The following is a 20,331-nucleotide window of genomic DNA, read 5'->3' on the forward strand; positions in this document are numbered from 1 at the left end:
AGAAATGTTGAGAGCACAAGAAACACATTGCGAACAAGCGCAAATGCAAAAACTGAGCGAGTGGGGCTCCTATTGTGTGTGTGTATGGATAATAGCAAACACTGAAATACATTTTTTGCACTCACCAATGAATCACCAATGCAAATTTTTTTTACGTGCGCTCAAATTTTTTTTACGTGCGCTCAGAATAGTGGCACAAAAATAACGCCATAAAAAAGGCTAAACTGCATCACTATTATTATTGAATAGATTTTTTTCGTATTTTAACTTGGTTCCGGACACAGTTTATCACTTTCGCAGAGATTGGGAGTTTATTCCATTGCGCTGCATTAATGACGTCTGCAGTCGGGTGCTCTCATGTTTGCTCTGTTTACATAGCTCTGTTAGCTCAGTAATTTAGACAATAGGCTGTTGACAGAGTAACCTTAATGTTAGGTTAAAAAGGTGTGTAGTTGTGTCAAACTGAATGTACTTGTGGGAGTTATATGGTACGCTTAAGTTACTTTGTCTTTTGCAGAGAGCAAGATGTAGGCTATAGGCTAGTTAACCATAGCATAGCTTCCCGTCACTCATTAACTTGGCTGAAACTCCCCACATGGATTTGGGCAACCAAATAGAAAAGAGTGTTGCTGCTGCTGAGCCATCTCTTGGTCCTCCACCAGCCAAAAAACTCAAGTTCTGTGTGGAAGCATTTTACAGTCAGTGCTGCAGACAAAACCAAAGTGATATGTAATGTGTGCAAAAGTCAAATCAGCAGATGCAGAGATATTAAACATCTGTCAACATCTGTTATGCAAAATCACATGCACTTAAAGCATCCTCTCCTAGTACTGTCTGCCAACCCCCCCACCCCCCACCCCCACACAAGCACCAATTCATCATCAAAGCCATGTTCTGCCCCTGCAAGTCAGTTTCGCTGTCTGTTCAGTGTACTGTCCTCCAACAAGGACGGGTGGGGGGGGGGTTTGATAATGTTCACAATGGTATTTTATTAGTTGTTGGTTTAACCATGGATGAGACAATGGCTGTTATGTTATTTTCTTTTCAATAACGTTACATGTTCATTGCTGGATTTATGGAAAAACATCAATTAAAAACATCCATAATTATTATAATGGATATAAATAAAGAATACTTACACTATAACATTAATTCGAAGTGTAATGCAAAAAAATTGATTTTTACGCCTATTTGGAATTTTACTTTACAAATACAAATACTTTTCCCCCCCTCAACAAATACAAATACAGATACAAATACCGGCTGCTTTGCACATCTCTAGGTTAAATGCTTGTGTATGTTGAAGGTATTTCCCCTCTTTGTTGTGATCTGTGATTAGGTCATTACTCACAAAAGTAGCCTACTGTATTACCCGATAATCATTATATGTCTAGTACAGTGTTTGTCAACCTTTCGGAGCCACGGCACATATTTCACATTAGAAAAATCACACGGCACAACACCAAGCAAAAATGTCACAAAAAGCATGTTGATAGTTTTTTCCCACGCACCAGGTATAGTGTAATTGATTCCGTTTGTCCCCAGTATATCTTTTTTGCTTTCTTCTGACCACTACTCGTGCTAGGGCCTTCATCTGGGTCGGAGTTTTCTCCAGGAACTGACTTTTTCTTTTAAAATATTTATCTATTTTTATCGGGCGCAGCAGATGGCCGCCCCTCCCTGAGCCTGGTTCTGCCGGAGGTTTCTTCCTGTTAAAAGGGAGTTTTTCCTTCCCACTGTCGCCAAAGTGCTTGCTCATAGGGGGTCATATGATTGTTGGGTTTTTCTCTGTATCTATGAAGCGCCTTGAGGCGACTTTTGTTGTGATTTGGCGCTATATAAATAAAATTGAATTGAATTGAATTGAATTGAATTGAATTGAATTGAATTGAATTGAACAAGAACCCAACATGCCTCCACGGAAGAGGCACCGTGGTACTGGAAAGCCCTGTCTGAGCCACACAGCAAAAGACGGCACCGTGTGGGTAGAGGAGGACATTGGAATGCCCAGTGCAGTAGCAAATCGCTTGTGCTTCACTGCGCAAGCTGGATCCACAGAGTCTGCTAAGTTTTTGTCACTGCCATAGTAGATATGATATTTATATAAACGCATTTAGAGTGAGGTTCATGTAAATTTACCATTCTCTATTTGTTTATCTTCCGACAGCGTAAAATTACAAGTGTGCTCCAAAGCTTCCTTTGCCTGTTAGACCTGGGAATGCTGCAGACTATCAGGGAGTGTACGGTCCATCAAGCCTGCAGAACAGAGCGGGACTGGAATTTGTCAATTGTTGAACTGATGGCATTCATTTCAATTCTGTTTGTAAGAGCAATCATGTGTCCCGTTGGTGCCATTCTAGATTGCTGGTCAGAAAGATTTCTGGTGCCAGTAATCAAAGAGACAATGCCCCGAGATAGATTCATTTCAATTATGCAACACCTTCGATTTGATGACAAGGACACACGGGCAGAACGGGTGAAAACAGACAAATTTGCGGCGATCTCCGACATCTGGACATACTTCAACAAGAACTGTGCTAAGAGTTTCACTCCAGGAGAACACATGACACATGATAGATAAACAGCTGTTCCCTACCAAGGTTCGTTGTCCATTCACACAGTATATCGCAACCAAGCCAGAGAGATTTGGAATCAAGTTCTGGATGGCCACGGATTTGGAGACCAAATATGTCTGCAACGCATCTCCTTACTTGGGAAAGGACCCCAGTCGTCAGAAGGGAGAGAGGCTGGCAGAGAACGTGGTCATGAAACTGATGGAGCCATTTTTGGATGATGGGAGAAATGTCACAACGGACAATTTCTTTACTTCACTGTCACTGTCGCACAGACTGCTGCAGCGCAAAACAACATTACTGGGCACGGGGAATAAAGTCCGGCGTGAACTTCCTCAACTTGCAAAAGAAACTTCACAGCGAGAGTATTCTCCACTTCAGTGCTTAGAATTGGCAGTGTCTCCTTGACAATTTATGCACCTAAAAAAAAGAAGACTGTGTGTGTCCTAAGTTCCATGCACCAAGACGTGACGATCGGTGACGGCAGAAAGAGGAAACCCAACACGATAACAGACTATAACCACATGAAGGTATGTGAATGTGTGTATTTTACACCAGTGCTACAATGTTTTCTGATGTGTGCTATACAAGCCTATAGAAAAAAAGCACATATACTCATGACTCTCTCTCTGCTTTTATAGTGTGGTGTAGACGTGTTGGACCAAATGGCGCGGATGTATTCCGTGACAGCAGCAACACGCAGGTGGCCAGTAGCAGTTTTCTACAATATGTTGGACCTGGCGGCGGTGAATGCCTACATTTTGTACAAGGCATGTACAGGGTGGACAGGTAACAGAAGATTGTTTCTGAGTCTTCTAGCTAAGGAACTTCATTGCCCATTCATGCAGCACAAGGAAATATTAGCACAGAGGCAGGCTGCTGAAGCTGCTGAAGCTGCTGTGCCAGGGACTGTAAAGACAACGCAGTGCCAGGTGAATGAGAGCTGCAACAGGAATCGCAGCAGGTTTACCTGTGCAACATGTCACAAATTCACCTGTGCCAAATGCAGCGATGATGGGCACTGGGTCTGCAAACGCTGTAAAGTTTGAAACACTTTGAAATAAAACAGACTTGTGTACCCATATATTGTGAATGTGTGTCTTTTGTATCGATACAGCAGGAATTTCTGAAGGTTGTAACACAGAGGTTTGGCCTGCCTTGGATCTGAGTGAACAAATGCCAATGTTGCACAGACACACACAAACACACACACACACGCAGCAAATCTGCATTTATTAGTCCCACAAGTGGAAAATCTGCATTGTAGAAAAGTGGACAGTGCAAGACAAAAGCAGCAAAAGTAAAAACTGTACAAAGAGTACAGTATAGAAAGTGCACTATACAAACAATCTGGAAACATAAATATGGACATGTGTATTGAAAAAAAAAAATATATATACATATATATATACATATACATATACATATATATATACATATACATATATATATATATATATATATATATATATATATATATATATATATATATATATATATATATATATATATATACAACTCTGTGTATATATGTTTATGGACAGGCATGCAATGTAGTGACAAAGATTGACAAGAACTAATATTACATATGAGAAATACTGCATATAAAAACTACCATGGTGTATTGTAGGCTGCAGGTACTTTGTTGTTGAGTCTGACAACGATTGGAAGGAAAGACCTTCTCCTGGTTCTCTCCTGTCTCCTGAATCTCTCCTGGTTGGGGGAGAGTGTGTTTTTTTTGCACAACAAAAGCAGGAGAACAATGGAGCTGAAGGCCTCTCAGCGGGGTGCTAGGAGGTGTTAGGTTCAGGGGAATTTACGCAAATTTGCGCAGGGTTAGTAAATCTAGTAGTAGGGACTTGCACCAGGAAAAAAAAGGGTCAGTAATTCTAGTGTTAGAGTACTAATCAGGTGGAACTAGATAATCTTCAACGACACACCTATGTGCTGCGGCACAGTGGTTGGGAAACACTGCTCTAGTAAATAAGTAGTATACAGTATTTTATTAATTACTCCCAGGAGAGAGTAATTTTTTGCAATGTAACCACTTGTAATATAACTACCTGTTATATTACTTTCTCTAAAATGACCTGAAACTCAGTGTCACACATTTACCAGTTAGCTATATAAACCTCAGGCTCCATTCCCAATACACATACAATTTTTCCTTTAGTATTTCGGCATGAACACAAAGCTGAAAACACAAAGAAAGTTGAAAACTAGCCCACAGAAAGTGAATCTCAGGTTAATTAATTAAAATTAAATAAGTATAATATAAATAAAATAAGTATAAGACAACACAGAAAATATAAACAGTCCTGCAGTTTAATATCTTTATTTACTCTCACTCTCTCTCTCTCTCTCTCTCATTCTCATTAAACAATTGAAGAATGAACTGATTGTTTATACAGGTGACTTAAATTATCTAACAGAAAAGTGCACAACTATTACTACCAATTTTAAGGCAGAAGTCCACACAGAAGTGGTCAAAGTATTTGATACAGTTATTATTTTGACCCATTATTAGTTTCTCTAATCAAATCATCTAAGAACCATCAGTTAGACAATGGGAAAATAACATCTACAAGAAAAATTTCAATCGAACACTGACTTAATGCTAGTAATATATAAGTAACATTTTACATGAATAAAATATTCTATGTATTATACATTGTTAAGACTCTTTACTGTTATTACATGTTGCCCTTCCCAGAAAAAAAGGTATTATTGCATTTCTAGAACCATAGTCCTGCAGCAAGACAGTCAGTGTTTCACCAGCATGCAGGTGTTTGTTTGTTTTTTAAAGAAATAATTAGCTTCAGATATTAACACACTGAGGGTCATTTGGAGAGGAGATTACATGTCCATGGATGACACTTACTGACAAGATGACGAAGAGAATGCAAGTGGAAAACATGGTGCTTTACTGTACAGTCGCTCAAGAGTTCATCATTGTCCAATTTGAGGAAAAAAAGTCGATACATACCAAAATTTCCCAATCTATGTTACCATGCTAAATCTAATTTCCCAAAAGGTTCCCCTCCCACCCTACCCCCAAAAATAATAATCTCACCAAAATAAATCAGAAAATACTTTATTTGTTTAATTTAATTGCTTTGTTTCTGAGAGTCAGATTAAATGATAGATATGTCTATTCCAGTGAGTGATTAATATGGCGCAATCACTAGCAAGTAATAGTGACACCAATCAAAAATGTTATTTTTACACTTCATATTGTAAAGGACTGGATTACAAGTTAGTTTGATGTGTAATCGGTGTTATTGCCACTCAGTTATGGCATAGTTGTTACACACCTGCAGCCATGTGATTACTGATTGTCCTTGAAGGTTTAATAGTATAGAGGCTGTTAAGCCTGTCAATTATATCAGCTACCTATGACAGAGAGTCTGTAAGAGAACATTCTTGTGGTTGGCTGAGAGTGTTTGGGGGGGTGGGAGTTAGAGAGTGTGTGTTGTGTGTGTGCGGAAGAAAGGAGCGCAAGTTCGGGAGGAGAGCCCAGGGTTTTTTGTTTTGATTCTAGAGAGAGCGTTTTCCCTGCTTTTTTGGCGTTGGCTACGGCCCACAGTAGCCTGTGTTACTCTTCTTAATAAACAGCCGGTAAACGGAATACCGATCATCTCTGTCTTCTGTCGGAGGGACGCTGCAATAAGGGAATTAAGAAGTAAGATAAAAAGTGCCTGTTTGCAGTTGTTTTCTTGGTTACTTTTAAACAAAGCAATGGAAGCTATTTCACCATTTACGCTGTCTATGCTAAGCTAAGTTAACTAGCTGCTGGATTTAGCTTCATATTTAGCAATCTCTTTAGGTCAGTCACTTCATGTGACTCTCAGAAACAAATTTCAAAGTCAAATTTCTGGGGAGTTTCTTGGGAAATGCTTCATACTAGAGGAGAAGGAGACATTTATACCTGATAGGAATGGAAAAGACTGGGAAATGATGAGTGGTCACTGTCACAAAAACATTTAGATATATTTAATATATAAAATGTATATTTAATGCGTCCAAAAAATTACTAGATTTGCTATATAGCCAACTCTTTTAGATATCAGTACTACAGATTTATATTGGCAAATATCTACTTTTTTTCAGTCTATTATGAGGCGCTAAATACAACAGCGGCATTAAATGCTCCACGGAGAATGTCGTGGAGTAAACAATGTTCCACATAGAATCAATTCTTTAGTGGTTCGCTGTAACCTTGTTAAAAGGATAACTTGTAGTTGTTGGAAAAATATAAAAACATACAAAATACAAATAAAATAAAGTTTAAAAATTCTTTAAAATTTTTCCGGAATTGGCCCATAGACACAGCAGTTACTGCAGGTGTCATAATTCTGGCATCCTTCGGTTGCTGGTATCACTAAACACTGATATACACAGAAAAAGAAAAACACAGATGTGTCTCAGTTTTCTCTCATTAATACAGTTTCTAATAAATTTTCTTTGTTTCACCCGACTTGCACATAGACTTACGTGACGAAAAAACACAGTGTAGCACAGTACAAAGGTGGCTGAGTGTGGCACGGTATACTTGTTGATTTACTGGTTGACAGCACAGTGGCTTTGCCAGTATGTGTCATCACAAACTTGTCTCCCTGTCCAAGCTCTTGTCATGCCTTCGCCGTTTGTGACGCTTTTCGTTGCTTTTGGAACTGCATGGGGGAAAAAAGAAAATGTAAACCCAACAAAAATGATACAAAAAGAGAATTTCGGTGGCATGCATGCATGCAAATTTATCTCAAAAAGGTTCAGCAGTCTTTCCTTAAAACACAGATTATAGTGACTAGTAAATTAGACCCAGTGCTATTAACTATTTGTAATTAGCATGCCAAGGTCACATTTGACATCAAGAAAACATGAATGAATAACATCCACAAACATCTTCCATCACCCAAATCATAATTTGCAGCACATGTTCATCATGCAATAACACTTAGGATGAGACTCTCCATGCTGAAGGGGTCACCTCTGAACTGCTTACCTTTGGGATATCAGCTTCTGAGAGGTTAGGAAGGGGAGCTTAGGGGTGGGATGAAATGAGAAAGGCAGGCAGGAAATTCTATGTTAGTCTGCTCAGTGGGAAATCTACAAGGGCAGGACTGCTCCTAAACAAACATACTAGCTTGTCAGCTTCTTGGAAAAAGTCAGTATTCCTGAATAATAAACACCTGTGCTTGCTGCTTTCACAACCTTAAGATCAGAAGCCTACTTATGATCTGGATCAACATCCAGTATTAGCTCTCTGTTGTATGGGAGATCTGGAAGTCTTAATAATGCAAATATGTGGCTAACCTTTTAGCACTTTGTTCCTTTTTAGCACTCTCAGCAGGGTTCACACTCTTCCACACATTCCCAAAGGACCCTTTGGACATCTCATCAGTGATGTTTACTGTGGCTGGGTCACTCCTTCAAACAAGCAGAGAAAAGGACATTATTTCATTGGTTTTCACTAAAGTAGCACAAGCACTTAAACCACACATACGTCTGAGCTAGAGCTAAGAATGAACTCACAAATATCCGCATGTGTGAGTTTTGGTTGACAGACAAAACAGCTTAGGTAAAACACAAAACACAGAATAGAATTAAATATCCGAAAGACTTACTTGTAGTGTCCCTCAAGTGGCACTTGTACAATGCCTTCCTCCTCTGCAATAATGCTGTGTTCCTCCTGTGGGAAGAGAAAAATCTATTGCAGTGGCAGAAATTTGAAGATCATCCAAGTCCTCTAAATAGTGCTCTCTTACTGCACCTCTTGTGCAGCATCTTCTAGTTTCTTCTTCTTCCACTCTGGCATCAGGTCATCCAGCCAGCTCAGCTCTCTCTTGGTGAAAATGAAGTCCAGCAATTTACGAATAAACACTAGGGCCAAGACCTGGAACAAGAGAAACAGACTGACGTCAAGCCATCATATTCATTAGGTGCACAAACACTCGTGCATATACAAGCACACTTGGGTTACCATCATGGGGAAAACAATGGCAGCTTTAGAGGTCTTGATGACCCAGAGGAGGACCAAGCAGCTTAGCTGGATGATAGTAAAAAGGTGGACCTTCCTCAAAGGGACGTGACGAAGGTAGATGAAGTCTGGCTGATGTTTGGCAGGCATGCCAAACAGCTTCAGACGGTCAAAGAACTGCAGAGATACAAAGAAAAAATTTGAATTTTCCTTCAAAGCTTTTCTGGATTATTTCTTCCAACAGAAAATACCATGGTCACCTCACCTGAATACCTCTGAGTGAGGAAGCCCCCATGTAAAGAAAGACGCCATATAACACAGGCATGGGAATAAACTGCGTACAGACAGAAAAGCATTTCCAGTATGAGTAAAAACTTAGAACTGTTAAAGTCTTTCCTGTTAGATGGTGAACTTATTCATCCATGTCAGCGGTTACAGAAAACATTTCTCCTGTTTTGTTTGCTAGACATTATTATCTGTAGTTCAGAAGGTAGAGCAGCTCATCAACTATGAAGCGCCTTGAGGCGACTTTTGTTGTGATTTGGCGCTATATAAATAAAATTGAATTGAATTGAATTGAATCAACTAATCAGAAGGTTGGTGGTTTGATCCCTGGCTGCTCCAGTCTGATATTTTTTTGTACTTTGCAACTGTGGCTACATTTCTATAAGAGCATGCTAGAGAAATGTAACCATGCAATCATATGGTTGTAATTCCTTACCAAGTATGATGTGATTTCATTCTAACTTAACCATTGTTTTGTAGACATAACTTGTGTCACTCTAAACACAACTGTTCACATAAGTGATTGGATAAATGCCCTTTTTTTTTGATAATAAAGCAAACACTGAGTTGAGCTAAATGCCCCCTTGCCTAGGTTGGTTGTCCACTCAGTCTGTATAATCAGATATGAAAGTAACCACTGATTCTGTCATGGTCTGCGTAGTACGCAGATCATACAGTATATTGAGGAATGTGATGACTCAAACACAGACCCACAGAGGCAAGCTGGAGTAAACAAAAACAAAAGCAAGCAATTTATTTAGCCTGGTGGTCAAAACACAAAATAAAGGTAAGACATAAAATACAAAAGGAAACCAAAAACTCTTGCTAACAGAAAGCTAGGCGACCCAAGGGGAAGTTGACTGATGCTCTGACAATAGACAAAGGGAGACTGAGACAATATATACACAAGCAGGTGATTAGAAAAAGTAGAGACAACACAAAAAATAAACATGGAGAGATGACAAACTTAAAGGAGATAAAAAAGGACAATACACGGAGAGATGACTAAAGTGAACAGAAAGGGATTGTTAAGGACACGAGTTTCAGACGCTATTTACTTGAAGTAGGTAGTTTGTTTTAGGCTTGTCACTGTCCACTTGTCTAATTTCCTCAAATATTTTTTATGGACACACTAGAGATGCAACTAATTTTCTGCTAAAATATTTTTGGGAGTCCCTTTGTTAATGCAAACAAATAGTCAAATGGTGAAATGTTTCATAGGCTCAACAAAATTATACAACATTATGTGTTCTTGTAACAGGTTGCTAGTAGCAAAGTGCCTAAAAATATTATTTAAAATAGGTCCTTTGATAAATTATCTGTTATTTTTTTTTATATATTGTTAAGAGTATTAAGAACTGAAGAAATAAAAAGTCTTTTTGAGATCCAGAAATCTCTGATAAGTATAGGTGTTTATCCCCTACCTTCAGCACGGAGGTCATGAAGACGGAACAACCCATCAGAGTAAAGATCATGAGGCCAGTGAAGCGCTGCTCTCGGATTCCCAAGAACTTGGGCTGCTCTCCAGGGGCCGAGCACTCTGACTCCAGCTTCAGGCTATTCACGTGGGAGATGGAGAGCACAGTGGCAGCCACGAACCATGGCAAGCCCATTACTGAGCACACACCAAGCATCACCCCCACCACAAACAGGTCCAGGTGATAGCCACAGCCTTTCTGTAGGGTTGGATCAAGGAAAGTGTGATTTAGATATTTAGATTTAGCTTACTTACCCACTTCAGGAAAAGCAAAGATTTGAAAACTAAAAAACAGCACACTGGGGCTTGTAGGAATTAATTGTATTGACCACATTTAAAATCACTTTCACACACCAATGTGAACATATCCAATGAAATACCTTTAGTTTGTGTTCCTTCCTGTTGATGATGACGGCTGTGATCTGCTGGTCCATAAAGATGAGAATGGTGCAGAGCAGAGCAGGGATGAAGGTGATAATTGTGGTCCACCAGGGGTTGGGCCCCACAGGGTTGATAATCCAGCCACGATCATCCCTGGTTGGCTAAGGGTAATGGCAAAAAGAACATTTAAAAATAATAATAATCATGAAGAATTTGAAACGTTTTAATAAATCAAAATACATATTTCCTTTATTTCTAAATTTCTCTTCTAAGTCATTATTATTAGACTATTATTACATTTAATTAGGAAGCTTTGATGTTCACTGCTAATATAAATTATATATTTTCTGCATGTTTTTACACTAGTTTCCTATTTGGCCAGGATCGGTGTCATTATTGGTAACATACCGGATCCTACACAGGTTTCACAGGTAGTCCAATCCCTCGGATGGCACACCAATACCAATTGTCAGAAGGTTTATTGTATCTCCCAGCACAGTCTCAAGAGAATGGATGAGATTCCAGGAGACTGGAGTTAGTCTTGGAGAGCTGGACAGGGCTGTAGAATTGAAGGTGCTCCTTTTTGCAAGGAGGAATAGGAACAGGTGTATGTCCTCATATCTGCCCCTCATATTTGAGGTCCCTCAGGAGACAATCCTCGTACCAATTCTGATTTCACTTTTTATTTTATGTTACCCCTGGGTCATCTACTGAACAGTTTCAAGGACATCTTGTACCTTTGCTATGCTAATGATGCACAGCTGTACTTTTCCATTCAGCCCGCTAACATAGCTGTTGAATCCAAATCTAAATCTAAACATTCTTATACTGTTTTATACATGTTTTCCTGTGTCTTTACTCCTCAGCCACACTGAAGCTAATGGGGGATCAGTGCTCTCTGTATCTCTGCAAGATTTGCGCAAAAATTGCATGCATAAATGTTATGAAACACAGAAAAAATGTCCAATACATTGTGATGTAAACAGCAGCTTGTGTGAGATTCATGTGGACTTACTTTGAACTTGTTGGGAACCTGTAACTTAGGTGAGGGGATACCCAGGGCATAATCTACTAACACCATAGTGAGGATGGTAATGAAGACTGCAAAGTCGCTGATGATGGCCCGCACCTAAAGGAAACAAGACACACAATCTTTAGACAGAAGTATGTTACAAAAACTAAGATCTGCATACAGTACAACATACTGTGCTAACTAGATGCTGTTTATGCTGTTTTTGGAACATGTGGTCTCTATCGCTTTATCTAGAATGAGAAACATTACTTCTTGTCTATATATTTTAAAGGGTCTCATTATAATGGCTCAAGTTCTGTTTTGACAGTCAGTAAGGCTTGTTTTCTTACATTAAATTAATTAATTAACTCCATCACTACAGAGTTCAGATCTTTCATCTAATTTTTGACCTCAATCCACATGAAGTTGCAACGCGCGTTTGCGTACATAAGATTTTCTGGAGGAGGACAGACTCTTAAAGATGTTGAAGAAGCAAGCTCCTTTAAGCAATTACTTTGGTGTTCCTCCACCTCCAAAGAAATGTCAGAAGGAGTCCGAACCACAAAAGAAGTGCAGGAGGTGAGCTGGCTTCAAACAAATGATGAACGCACAGAGATGTGGTGCAGAATATGCATATGTAAAAATCCCACTCTAGCAGACAAAAACAGTGCCTTTTATATGTACGCGAACGAGCGTTGCAACTTCTTATCTGGTGCGTGTCTTTTATTTTGACAGCGAATGCGCACCTGCGGGCCACTTATGTGCACCCCTGTCTATCCAGACTACAGTGCAGCACTTATCACCACAAGGTGGCGCCAGGACAGTACAGATGAGTGTGGCAGCATCAGGCCACACATGCACATCATGGCATTGATGAATCATAGAAACTGAACATAGGTTCTCCACAAATACTGTGTCCTAACACAACCAACTGATGGCAGCATAAGTTACCAAATATAGACATTTAAAATAAATTGGATAAAACATATGTACCTTGGTTGGAAAGTACCGGCTTGTCTTGAACTCCTTGAGAAAAGCAGACATAAGGACAGTGGAGAAGAACAGGACCACGCACCAGAACAGGACGTCAGGGATGTACGGGCCATGGGGACCACAGGCGCTCCCCTCAAACTCCCCATGCAACATCTCGCACTCCTACTGACCCCAGAGGACACAGTGATGATGATGATGATGATGATGATGATGATGATGATGGCGGTGGTGGTGAGAAACAGGGTGTGAGCAGGAGAAGGAGGAAAGCAGGGATAATGATGCCAATAAAAAATGATTAGAGTGACAGTGGGGATAATGGCAATGATGGATGTCAGTGTCATTAATGAATTAGAAAATTCTGACTACCAAAAGTCAGACACATTCACTGCTCATTTTCTTTACTATCCCTGTAGTGCATGATTCATCACTTGCATACAGCAGAGGCCTCACCTGACTGCCACATCTAACAGGTGTAGGAGTGGTGCAGCGCGCTGCCACCAGCCTGATTGATAAGTGACATCATTCCTTACACTGCATCTACACCCTCATTTTGCACAGCTAGATACCATAAAATACTGCCCACATGATCCTAATCCCTGCCTAGTCTTATTATGTTTATGTAACAAAGGGCTGAGTACAACACAACATGTGTGGTGTTATGTTTCATTGCTGAATGAGCAGTTTCTGTCTAGGTCCGGCCTTTCTTCTCCTCTGCATCAGGCATTATTTTAGACATATACATATATATGTATGTATGCAAGTGTTTTGCTATAATTTTTATTCTTACCGTGACCTCCAGCATGGTCCAGTTGACCTGGGAAGCAGTGATGTTTCTCTCCTCCCAGAAGTGCAGAGTCTCATTGCTGGGGTCCCTAGGTTCCACACAAGAACATCTATAGGAGGAGGATAAATAGATTCAATTTTCTTGAGTAAACACAACAGGCCAAGATAAATATACTCTATCTGCAGTTCATTAGCGGTGGCTGTGTATTTTGTGTATTTGTATTTAATATGTTCTGGCGCCACCTAGCAGAGAAGGCCATGATTTGTTCTTGAAGAAAAAAAAGAGCCTTTCTAGAACTTAAAGTCAACTAAAGGATTGAATGAAATTAATCTTTAGTCCCTTTTATATGACATAGCAAAGCAAATGTAGAATACGACATTAATATCAATGTCTTTCTATTTAAGAAGATGAGTAAAATACTAAAGATAAAACAAATGGATAAATACTTTTACAGCTTAAAATGGCTGAGATGTAACTGTATACATCCAAGCATACACAAATTATCTCCTATTGCCCAGCCCTCCACCACTGACCCTTGACCTAATATAAAACACATCAAACCCGTTGAATTTTTTAACTAAATGTGGTCATAAGTTACAAAATGAATATCATTCTCTATTAAAAGACCTGAAACTAGAAACCAAGAAAAGTGTTTACAGGTATCATAAATTCATTTAGAATTAGATGTTTTCTTTGTACAGACTTCTACATATCTTAATGACCTTCTAGTACCATATCACCCCATTAGAGCACTTCACTCTCACACTGCAGGCCTACTTGTTGTTCCTAGTGTATTTAAAAGTAGAATGGGAGGCAGAGCCTTCAGTTTTCAGGCCCCTCTTCTGTGGAACCAGCTTCCAGTTTGGATTCGGGAGACAGACACTATCTCTACTTTTAAGATTAGGCTTAAAACTTTCCTTTTTGCTAAAGCATATAGTTAGGGCTGGACCAGGTGACCCTGAATCCTCCCTTCGTTATGCTGCAATAGGTGTAGGCTGCTGGGGGATTCCCATGATGCATTGAGTATTTCTTCTTCAGTCACATTTCTCACTCACTATGTGTTAATAGACGTCTCTGCACCAAATCATACTTGTCATTAATCTCTGTCTCTCTTCCACAGCATGTCTTTATCCTGTCTTCCTTCTCTCACCCCAACCGATTACAGCAGATGGCTGCCCCTCCCTGAGCCTGGTTCTGCTGGAGGTTTCTTCCTGTTAAAAGGGAGTTTTAACAGAAAAAGTGCTTGCTCATGATTGTTGGGTTTTTCTCTGTATGTATTATTGTAGGATCTACCTTACAATATGAAGTTACTTGAGGTGACCGTTGTTGTGATTTAGGGCTGTATAAATAAAATAAAACTGAAACTGAAAAGTGAAAAGTGAAAAGTGAAGCCATTTCAATTTCAAATGAAATTGAAATGGCTTCACTTTTCATACCTGGAACCTGGTTCATCTTTTAAATGATTCATCACATTAAATAAACTGTCTTCTAAGTCTAAAACTTGGTGAGATTGGTTCCTTGGATTTGTTATGTTTTTGTGATTGTTAGTGTTACACTAGAGTTTCTCAAGGTTAAAATGCTTGAGCCTCACTGAATGCTTGTTTCACTCATAATATGTCGTAAAAACACTGTGTGGAGTTGTTGGTAACATTTTTCTGAGCTTAACTCATTCTGCTGGCATTTATCGAAACTAAATGTCAGCCTACCCTGCTGTCCACTACACCAGAATAGAAACTCACAGAAGGAGCTTTTGGCTTGACATAGCCACTAGCCAGCTTAAAGCACGATGATCCATCCTGACACACACTCAACATGGGATTATTCATCATAAAGCACAATCCATGTCTGAAAAAAATGAACAGCATGCCCGATACAGTGCTGTACCATCTGCCGTTTCTTGACACAGCAAAAGACTTGAGCACATGTGCTGAGTTAAGCACACCGTGCATGAGCTGTAACTAAAATGTACGTACGAGTACAACGTGAGTTTCTGAAGGTTGTTGTTCTTGTTGATGGGGTAATGCACCCCCAGGTGAAGTAGCTTCTCCAGGGCCTCATAGATGAAGATAATGCAGATCAGTGCAGCAAAAGCTTCCTCGGTGAAACGTGTGATGTAACAGACAAGCGAGCTGGCATCCGTGGCTACCAGCAGCAGACAGAAGAAGGCTGTCCACAGGCCAATACAGGTCCTCAGCGAGAGGTAGGAGAGGCCGTATTCCCTGACGGACACAAAAAACACAGAAAAACATAGCAGTGGCAGAAAAGCAGGATACATAATTCAATATGACATTTCAACTGAAGCATAAAACACACACACACCTATCAAATAAACAGAAACATTATTGTATAAAAAAAGCACAAAGGTGTAGTGAATAGCCTACTTGCAGAACTTAAAGAGGATCTTCTCAAAGACAAGAACAGGCCCTGTGCTGCCCAGGATGGTGAGAGGCTGCCCAGCAAAAAGAGAGTAGGCTATTCCAGTCATGGAAGCCCCGAATAAGGATTCAATAGCACTCTGGAAACACACGCAATAATGCTCTGATTCATTTAGTCAAACACATGTTGTATTTGGAGTGTTCTAGTTTAAATCAGCATTTGCTATCATATAAGCTATAACGCTAACTTTATCCTGTTCACACACGCAAGGAGCCAACAGGAAGTCAGACAACATAAGTGAGGCTTGCCTGGGAAAAAAAAGCCAAAGAGCTTTGTCAGTGCCTGTGTCCAATAAAAACCTTTGCTACACAGAAGCATCAGTAAAGTCATCTTTAGAAACTGTTTTGAAACTGCTTTGGATATGTGTTAAAAATACATCTCACTGCATATAAAGAACATCTGTAGCTGTGCGCTTTTGGCCGGAAGCACCAATAAACTGGTCATTTATCCAATCTGACTATGGGCTACCAGCACATAGCTGGAGATGCATGAATGTGATCTGGAGGATCCAACTGTCTCTCAAGGTAATATCATTTTTGTCATAAAACTAAATAAAGGAGGACAAGTGAGCTTTGACCTGGTGATGGTGCGTAAAGAAAATTTTTGATGAGATCAAATCCTTCAAATTCCTTCATTCATCTACTGGTTTCAAAGGCTTTGAGTTTGATGCGGTGTGCAGATGATTGTGTATATTGTTCTTGAATGTAAAGAGATGCTTTTGGGGCGTGTTTATAAAGGCTTGAGGAAAAAAATAACAATGATCTTACCACACGCCCCTCTGTAGCCTCACCCAAGAGTCCTCCAAAGGTGATCACAGGGGACATGCAGGCGCAGTAGAGGAAGAGAAATGAGGCTAGACACTGCAGACTGACAGCGTCTGTGTAGTCAGAAAGGTAGTGGGAAGCCTTTCTTTTGACATCCAAGATCAACCCACCACAAAACCTGTGGAGAAAAAGGGATTTCATGAAAGAGCTGCACATACGCATAAAGGTAACAAAGAGCAACTTATCTTACATCTTATTGTAAGATATTGTAAGATTCATAAGAACATCAACATGCCTTTAAACAAGTTATTTTCAGGGCACCCACACTAAAATTACTGTATCTCCGTGCATCCATATGAGTGACTGTGTTGACTCATCTTTGTATACTTTCAATCACAATGAGCAGGCTCTACTGCTGCTGTGGACTGGGATGGTGGGGAACAATCTGGAGGTGGTTGGTGTGGCAAGCGCGCAAGTTGGTGGGCTGTTGTTCTTATTTCAGGCTAAGCAGCCAGATAGCTGAGCCTGGGTTTCCAGCCAATCTTAGTTGGCATAAGAGTCTGTACCGCAGTATACCGCAGCTAAGCAGACGTACATCACTCACTCCTCTGCCGCTAAACCCTTCCTGGGTGCTGCACTCTCACTTTATTCTTTCAAGCTTGGGTTAAAAAAATCCCTGATGGCAATAAATTGAATCATTTATTGCCATCAGGGATTTTTTCTGGGGCGATAACAAGATGATATTCTTCATTTTTAATCCCTTCTTTAAATCTCATCTAATCTCAAAAACAGTTTTGAAGGCATATGAAAGTAAAAACTAAATTTATATTTTGAGATCTCATGCTTATATTATTAGGTGTTCATTGCTGAGACTTCAGAGAGCATTAAAAAACTATTAATAAAATAAGGTAAATAAATAAAGCGTGGGGCCCTTGGTGGCTTGATTGCTGAAACTGGCTTTAGTTAGATGAAACATCATCCCTCTGGTGAGGAAGGAGTCCAAGGTATTGGCTACGTACAGTCGGCCTCTCCAGGATTCAGTGCCTATATGTTAGTCTTATCCCCAGGGGATGAGAGGTTTGCTTCCCTGAATTCTTGCATCAGTGCTTATACGTCAAACGACTGTACAGATGGAAGGTGTCCCATCTGATTTGACCTACAAGGATGTGACTGGGAGGATTGGCCTGCCCAACCTGAACCCAAATGGCCTTTTGTTGTTGGATTTCTACTAAACATAAGGGTTTCCAAAAGTGCACCAACACACTCTAAGACAAAATTGTAAGATGGACACATCCAGGAAGGAGTGCAGAAAGATGGACACATCCAGAAAGGACTACAGAAAGATGGACACATCCAGGAAGGAGTGCAGAAAGATGGACACAACTAGAAACGTATACAGAAAGATGGACACGACTAGAAAGGACTGCAGAAAGATGGACACATCTAGGAAGGACTGCAGAAAGATGGACACATCCAGGAAGGACTGCAGAAAGATGGACACATCCAGAAAGGACTACAGAAAGATGGACACATCCAGGAAGGAGTGCAGAAAGATGGACACAACTAGAAACGTATACAGAAAGATGGACACGACTAGAAAGGACTGCAGAAAGATGGACACATCCAGGAAGGACTGCAGAAAGATGGACACAACTAGAAAGGACTGCAGAAAGATGGACACATCTAGGAAGGAGTGCAGAAAGATGGACACATCCAGGAAGGACTACAGAAAGATGGACACATCCAGGAAGGACTGCAGAAAGATGGACACAACTAGAAAGGACTGCAGAAAGATGGACACATCTAGGAAGGAGTGCAGAAAGATGGACACATCCAGGAAGGAGTGCAGAAAGATGGACACATCCAGGAAGGAGTGCAGAAAGATGGACACATCCAGGAAGGAGTGCAGAAAGATGGACACATCCAGGAAGGAGTGCAGAAAGGTGGACACATCCAGGAAGGACTACAGAAAGATGGACACATCCAGGAATGACTACAGAAAGATGGACACATCCAGGAAGGACTACAGAAAGCTGGACACATCCAGGAAGGAGTGCAGAAAGGTGGACACATCCAGGAAGGACTACAGAAAGATGGACACATCCAGGAAGGAGTGCAGAAAGGTGGACACATCCAGGAAGGACTACAGAAAGATGGACACATCCAGGAATGACTACAGAAAGATGGACACATCCAGGAAGGACTACAGAAAGATGGACACATCCAGGAAGGAGTGCAGAAAGGTGCAGGAGGCTTCCTATCTTCTTAAACAGCAGATGAAGATTTTTCTTTTGGTGGTGGTGGTCAAAGTCACAGCACACGTGTATGAGCTGATAATGAATTAGAACCTAAACAAAAGGTCTCAGTGTGGAATTGATGTATGAGGAATAATAGGCAAGTAGGGCACTGCCTCTTAAGAGAACTAAATTTACAGTTTGAGGACTGGAAGGAGGCTCACAGGCGACAGGAAGGTTCCAGGGACAAAAAGGAGTTTTGAGAGATCAGGGCTCTCAAAACACAGCAAATCATGATCTTTCTCTCTGACACTTACTTCCCAGTGCGCTGGAGCTCTGGGCCACCATGCCCTCCGTGCTCCCCAGACTCTCCAAGATCTGTCACTCCGTTGGGAACTGGGGGAATCTTCCGCTTTTCCTGTGTGTTTAAGATCACTGTCAGTCAGCTGTCTGCTGCCCACATCACTATAACTCTTAGTTGGAATCAAATCTCCACCAAATAGACTGCATTTGGTACAATATAATTTTAAAAAGTCAAATGATTAAATTCTTATGGATCATATTCTGAGCTCATCAGTATAACAATCTAATTGCTCAGTGGTCTGTCATTAATCCACTGCAGGAGCCTAATGATAAAAGAGAAATGGAAAACAATACCTGAAACAACATCTGTATTTTTTCAAAATGTTTCTTCTGTATGACTAAAAATTTCCCTTTGCGATGGCCTCTCTCTTTTCAGAGTAGACCAGAATAACTAATGGAGGGAAATAACTAATGCTTTGGAGAGAATTGAGAACAGAACCCTGGGGAGTCGCATCAAAGCGCAGAGTACAACGCAGTAGAGATTAGAGGAGAACACAGATGTTTAAAAATTCTTGTCAGGCAGTAGGTCACAGAAGGGACTCACTGATATTTGTGAAAAAAAAATCATTATGTGCACACAGACTTTAAAACTCTGCATAGGTGCTCGGATTAAAGTCCCAAAAAACTGTCATTTTTACTCACTGTTTACCTGGGAGGGCACATTTTTAGGGGGCTCTATTCTGATGGAGGGGTCCCACTCTCCTGGGGGTAACACTGTCACCTGATCCAGAAACTCATCAATGCCTGCCACCAAGTCATTCCTGTCTTTGGCCTTGTAAGCAACATCATGGAAAATCTGCGGAAAGGCAGATTAAATATAACCTAATGAAATGTAAACTCATATAGCATACCAGCCATACAGTCAGCAAATTATTATTTATAACCTAACTTCATTCACAACAACAGCATCCAAAGTGAATCTACAGAGGAATAAGACACATTCATGCTCCAATTTCTGGTGTCTAATGTTTATTTTTTTATCCAAAGAATATATGAAAAACAGTATCATTCTTGCTTGCACTGGCACGAAAGCAAATCATAGTGACACATTC

The 20,331-nt window shown here is 40.3% G+C and overlaps 1 protein-coding gene across 4 annotated transcripts in view; it reads right to left on the minus strand.

The window, feature by feature from the left end:
* Window positions 1–4,892: 4,892 nt before the first annotated feature.
* The window catches only part of LOC146361043 (sodium-driven chloride bicarbonate exchanger-like), a 49,741-nt gene continuing 34,302 nt past the window's right edge, over window positions 4,893–20,331 (minus strand). For 3 of the 4 annotated variants that reach the window (XM_084922710.1, XM_084922708.1, XM_084922711.1), the window contains 17 exons: window positions 19,929–20,075; window positions 19,234–19,334; window positions 16,686–16,860; window positions 15,864–15,997; window positions 15,456–15,701; window positions 13,486–13,591; window positions 12,699–12,860; window positions 11,709–11,822; window positions 10,693–10,854; window positions 10,260–10,511; window positions 8,816–8,884; window positions 8,554–8,727; window positions 8,344–8,466; window positions 8,198–8,262; window positions 7,887–8,000; window positions 7,576–7,613; window positions 4,893–7,246 (listed from right to left, as the gene is read on the minus strand). In XM_084922710.1, the coding sequence (XP_084778836.1) occupies window positions 7,601–7,613; window positions 7,887–8,000; window positions 8,198–8,262; window positions 8,344–8,466; window positions 8,554–8,727; window positions 8,816–8,884; window positions 10,260–10,511; window positions 10,693–10,854; window positions 11,709–11,822; window positions 12,699–12,860; window positions 13,486–13,591; window positions 15,456–15,701; window positions 15,864–15,997; window positions 16,686–16,860; window positions 19,234–19,334; window positions 19,929–20,075 (2,157 nt within the window). In that variant the 3' untranslated portion in view covers window positions 4,893–7,246; window positions 7,576–7,600. The remainder of the gene's footprint in view (window positions 7,247–7,575; window positions 7,614–7,886; window positions 8,001–8,197; window positions 8,263–8,343; window positions 8,467–8,553; window positions 8,728–8,815; window positions 8,885–10,259; window positions 10,512–10,692; window positions 10,855–11,708; window positions 11,823–12,698; window positions 12,861–13,485; window positions 13,592–15,455; window positions 15,702–15,863; window positions 15,998–16,685; window positions 16,861–19,233; window positions 19,335–19,928; window positions 20,076–20,331) is intronic. The other variant, XM_084922712.1, reaches the window with a different exon arrangement.

Source organism: Perissodus microlepis, chromosome 23 (assembly GCF_051167445.1).
Source record: "Perissodus microlepis isolate ML-2025 ecotype Zambia chromosome 23, ASM5116744v1, whole genome shotgun sequence".
Lineage (NCBI taxonomy): Eukaryota > Metazoa > Chordata > Actinopteri > Cichliformes > Cichlidae > Perissodus > Perissodus microlepis.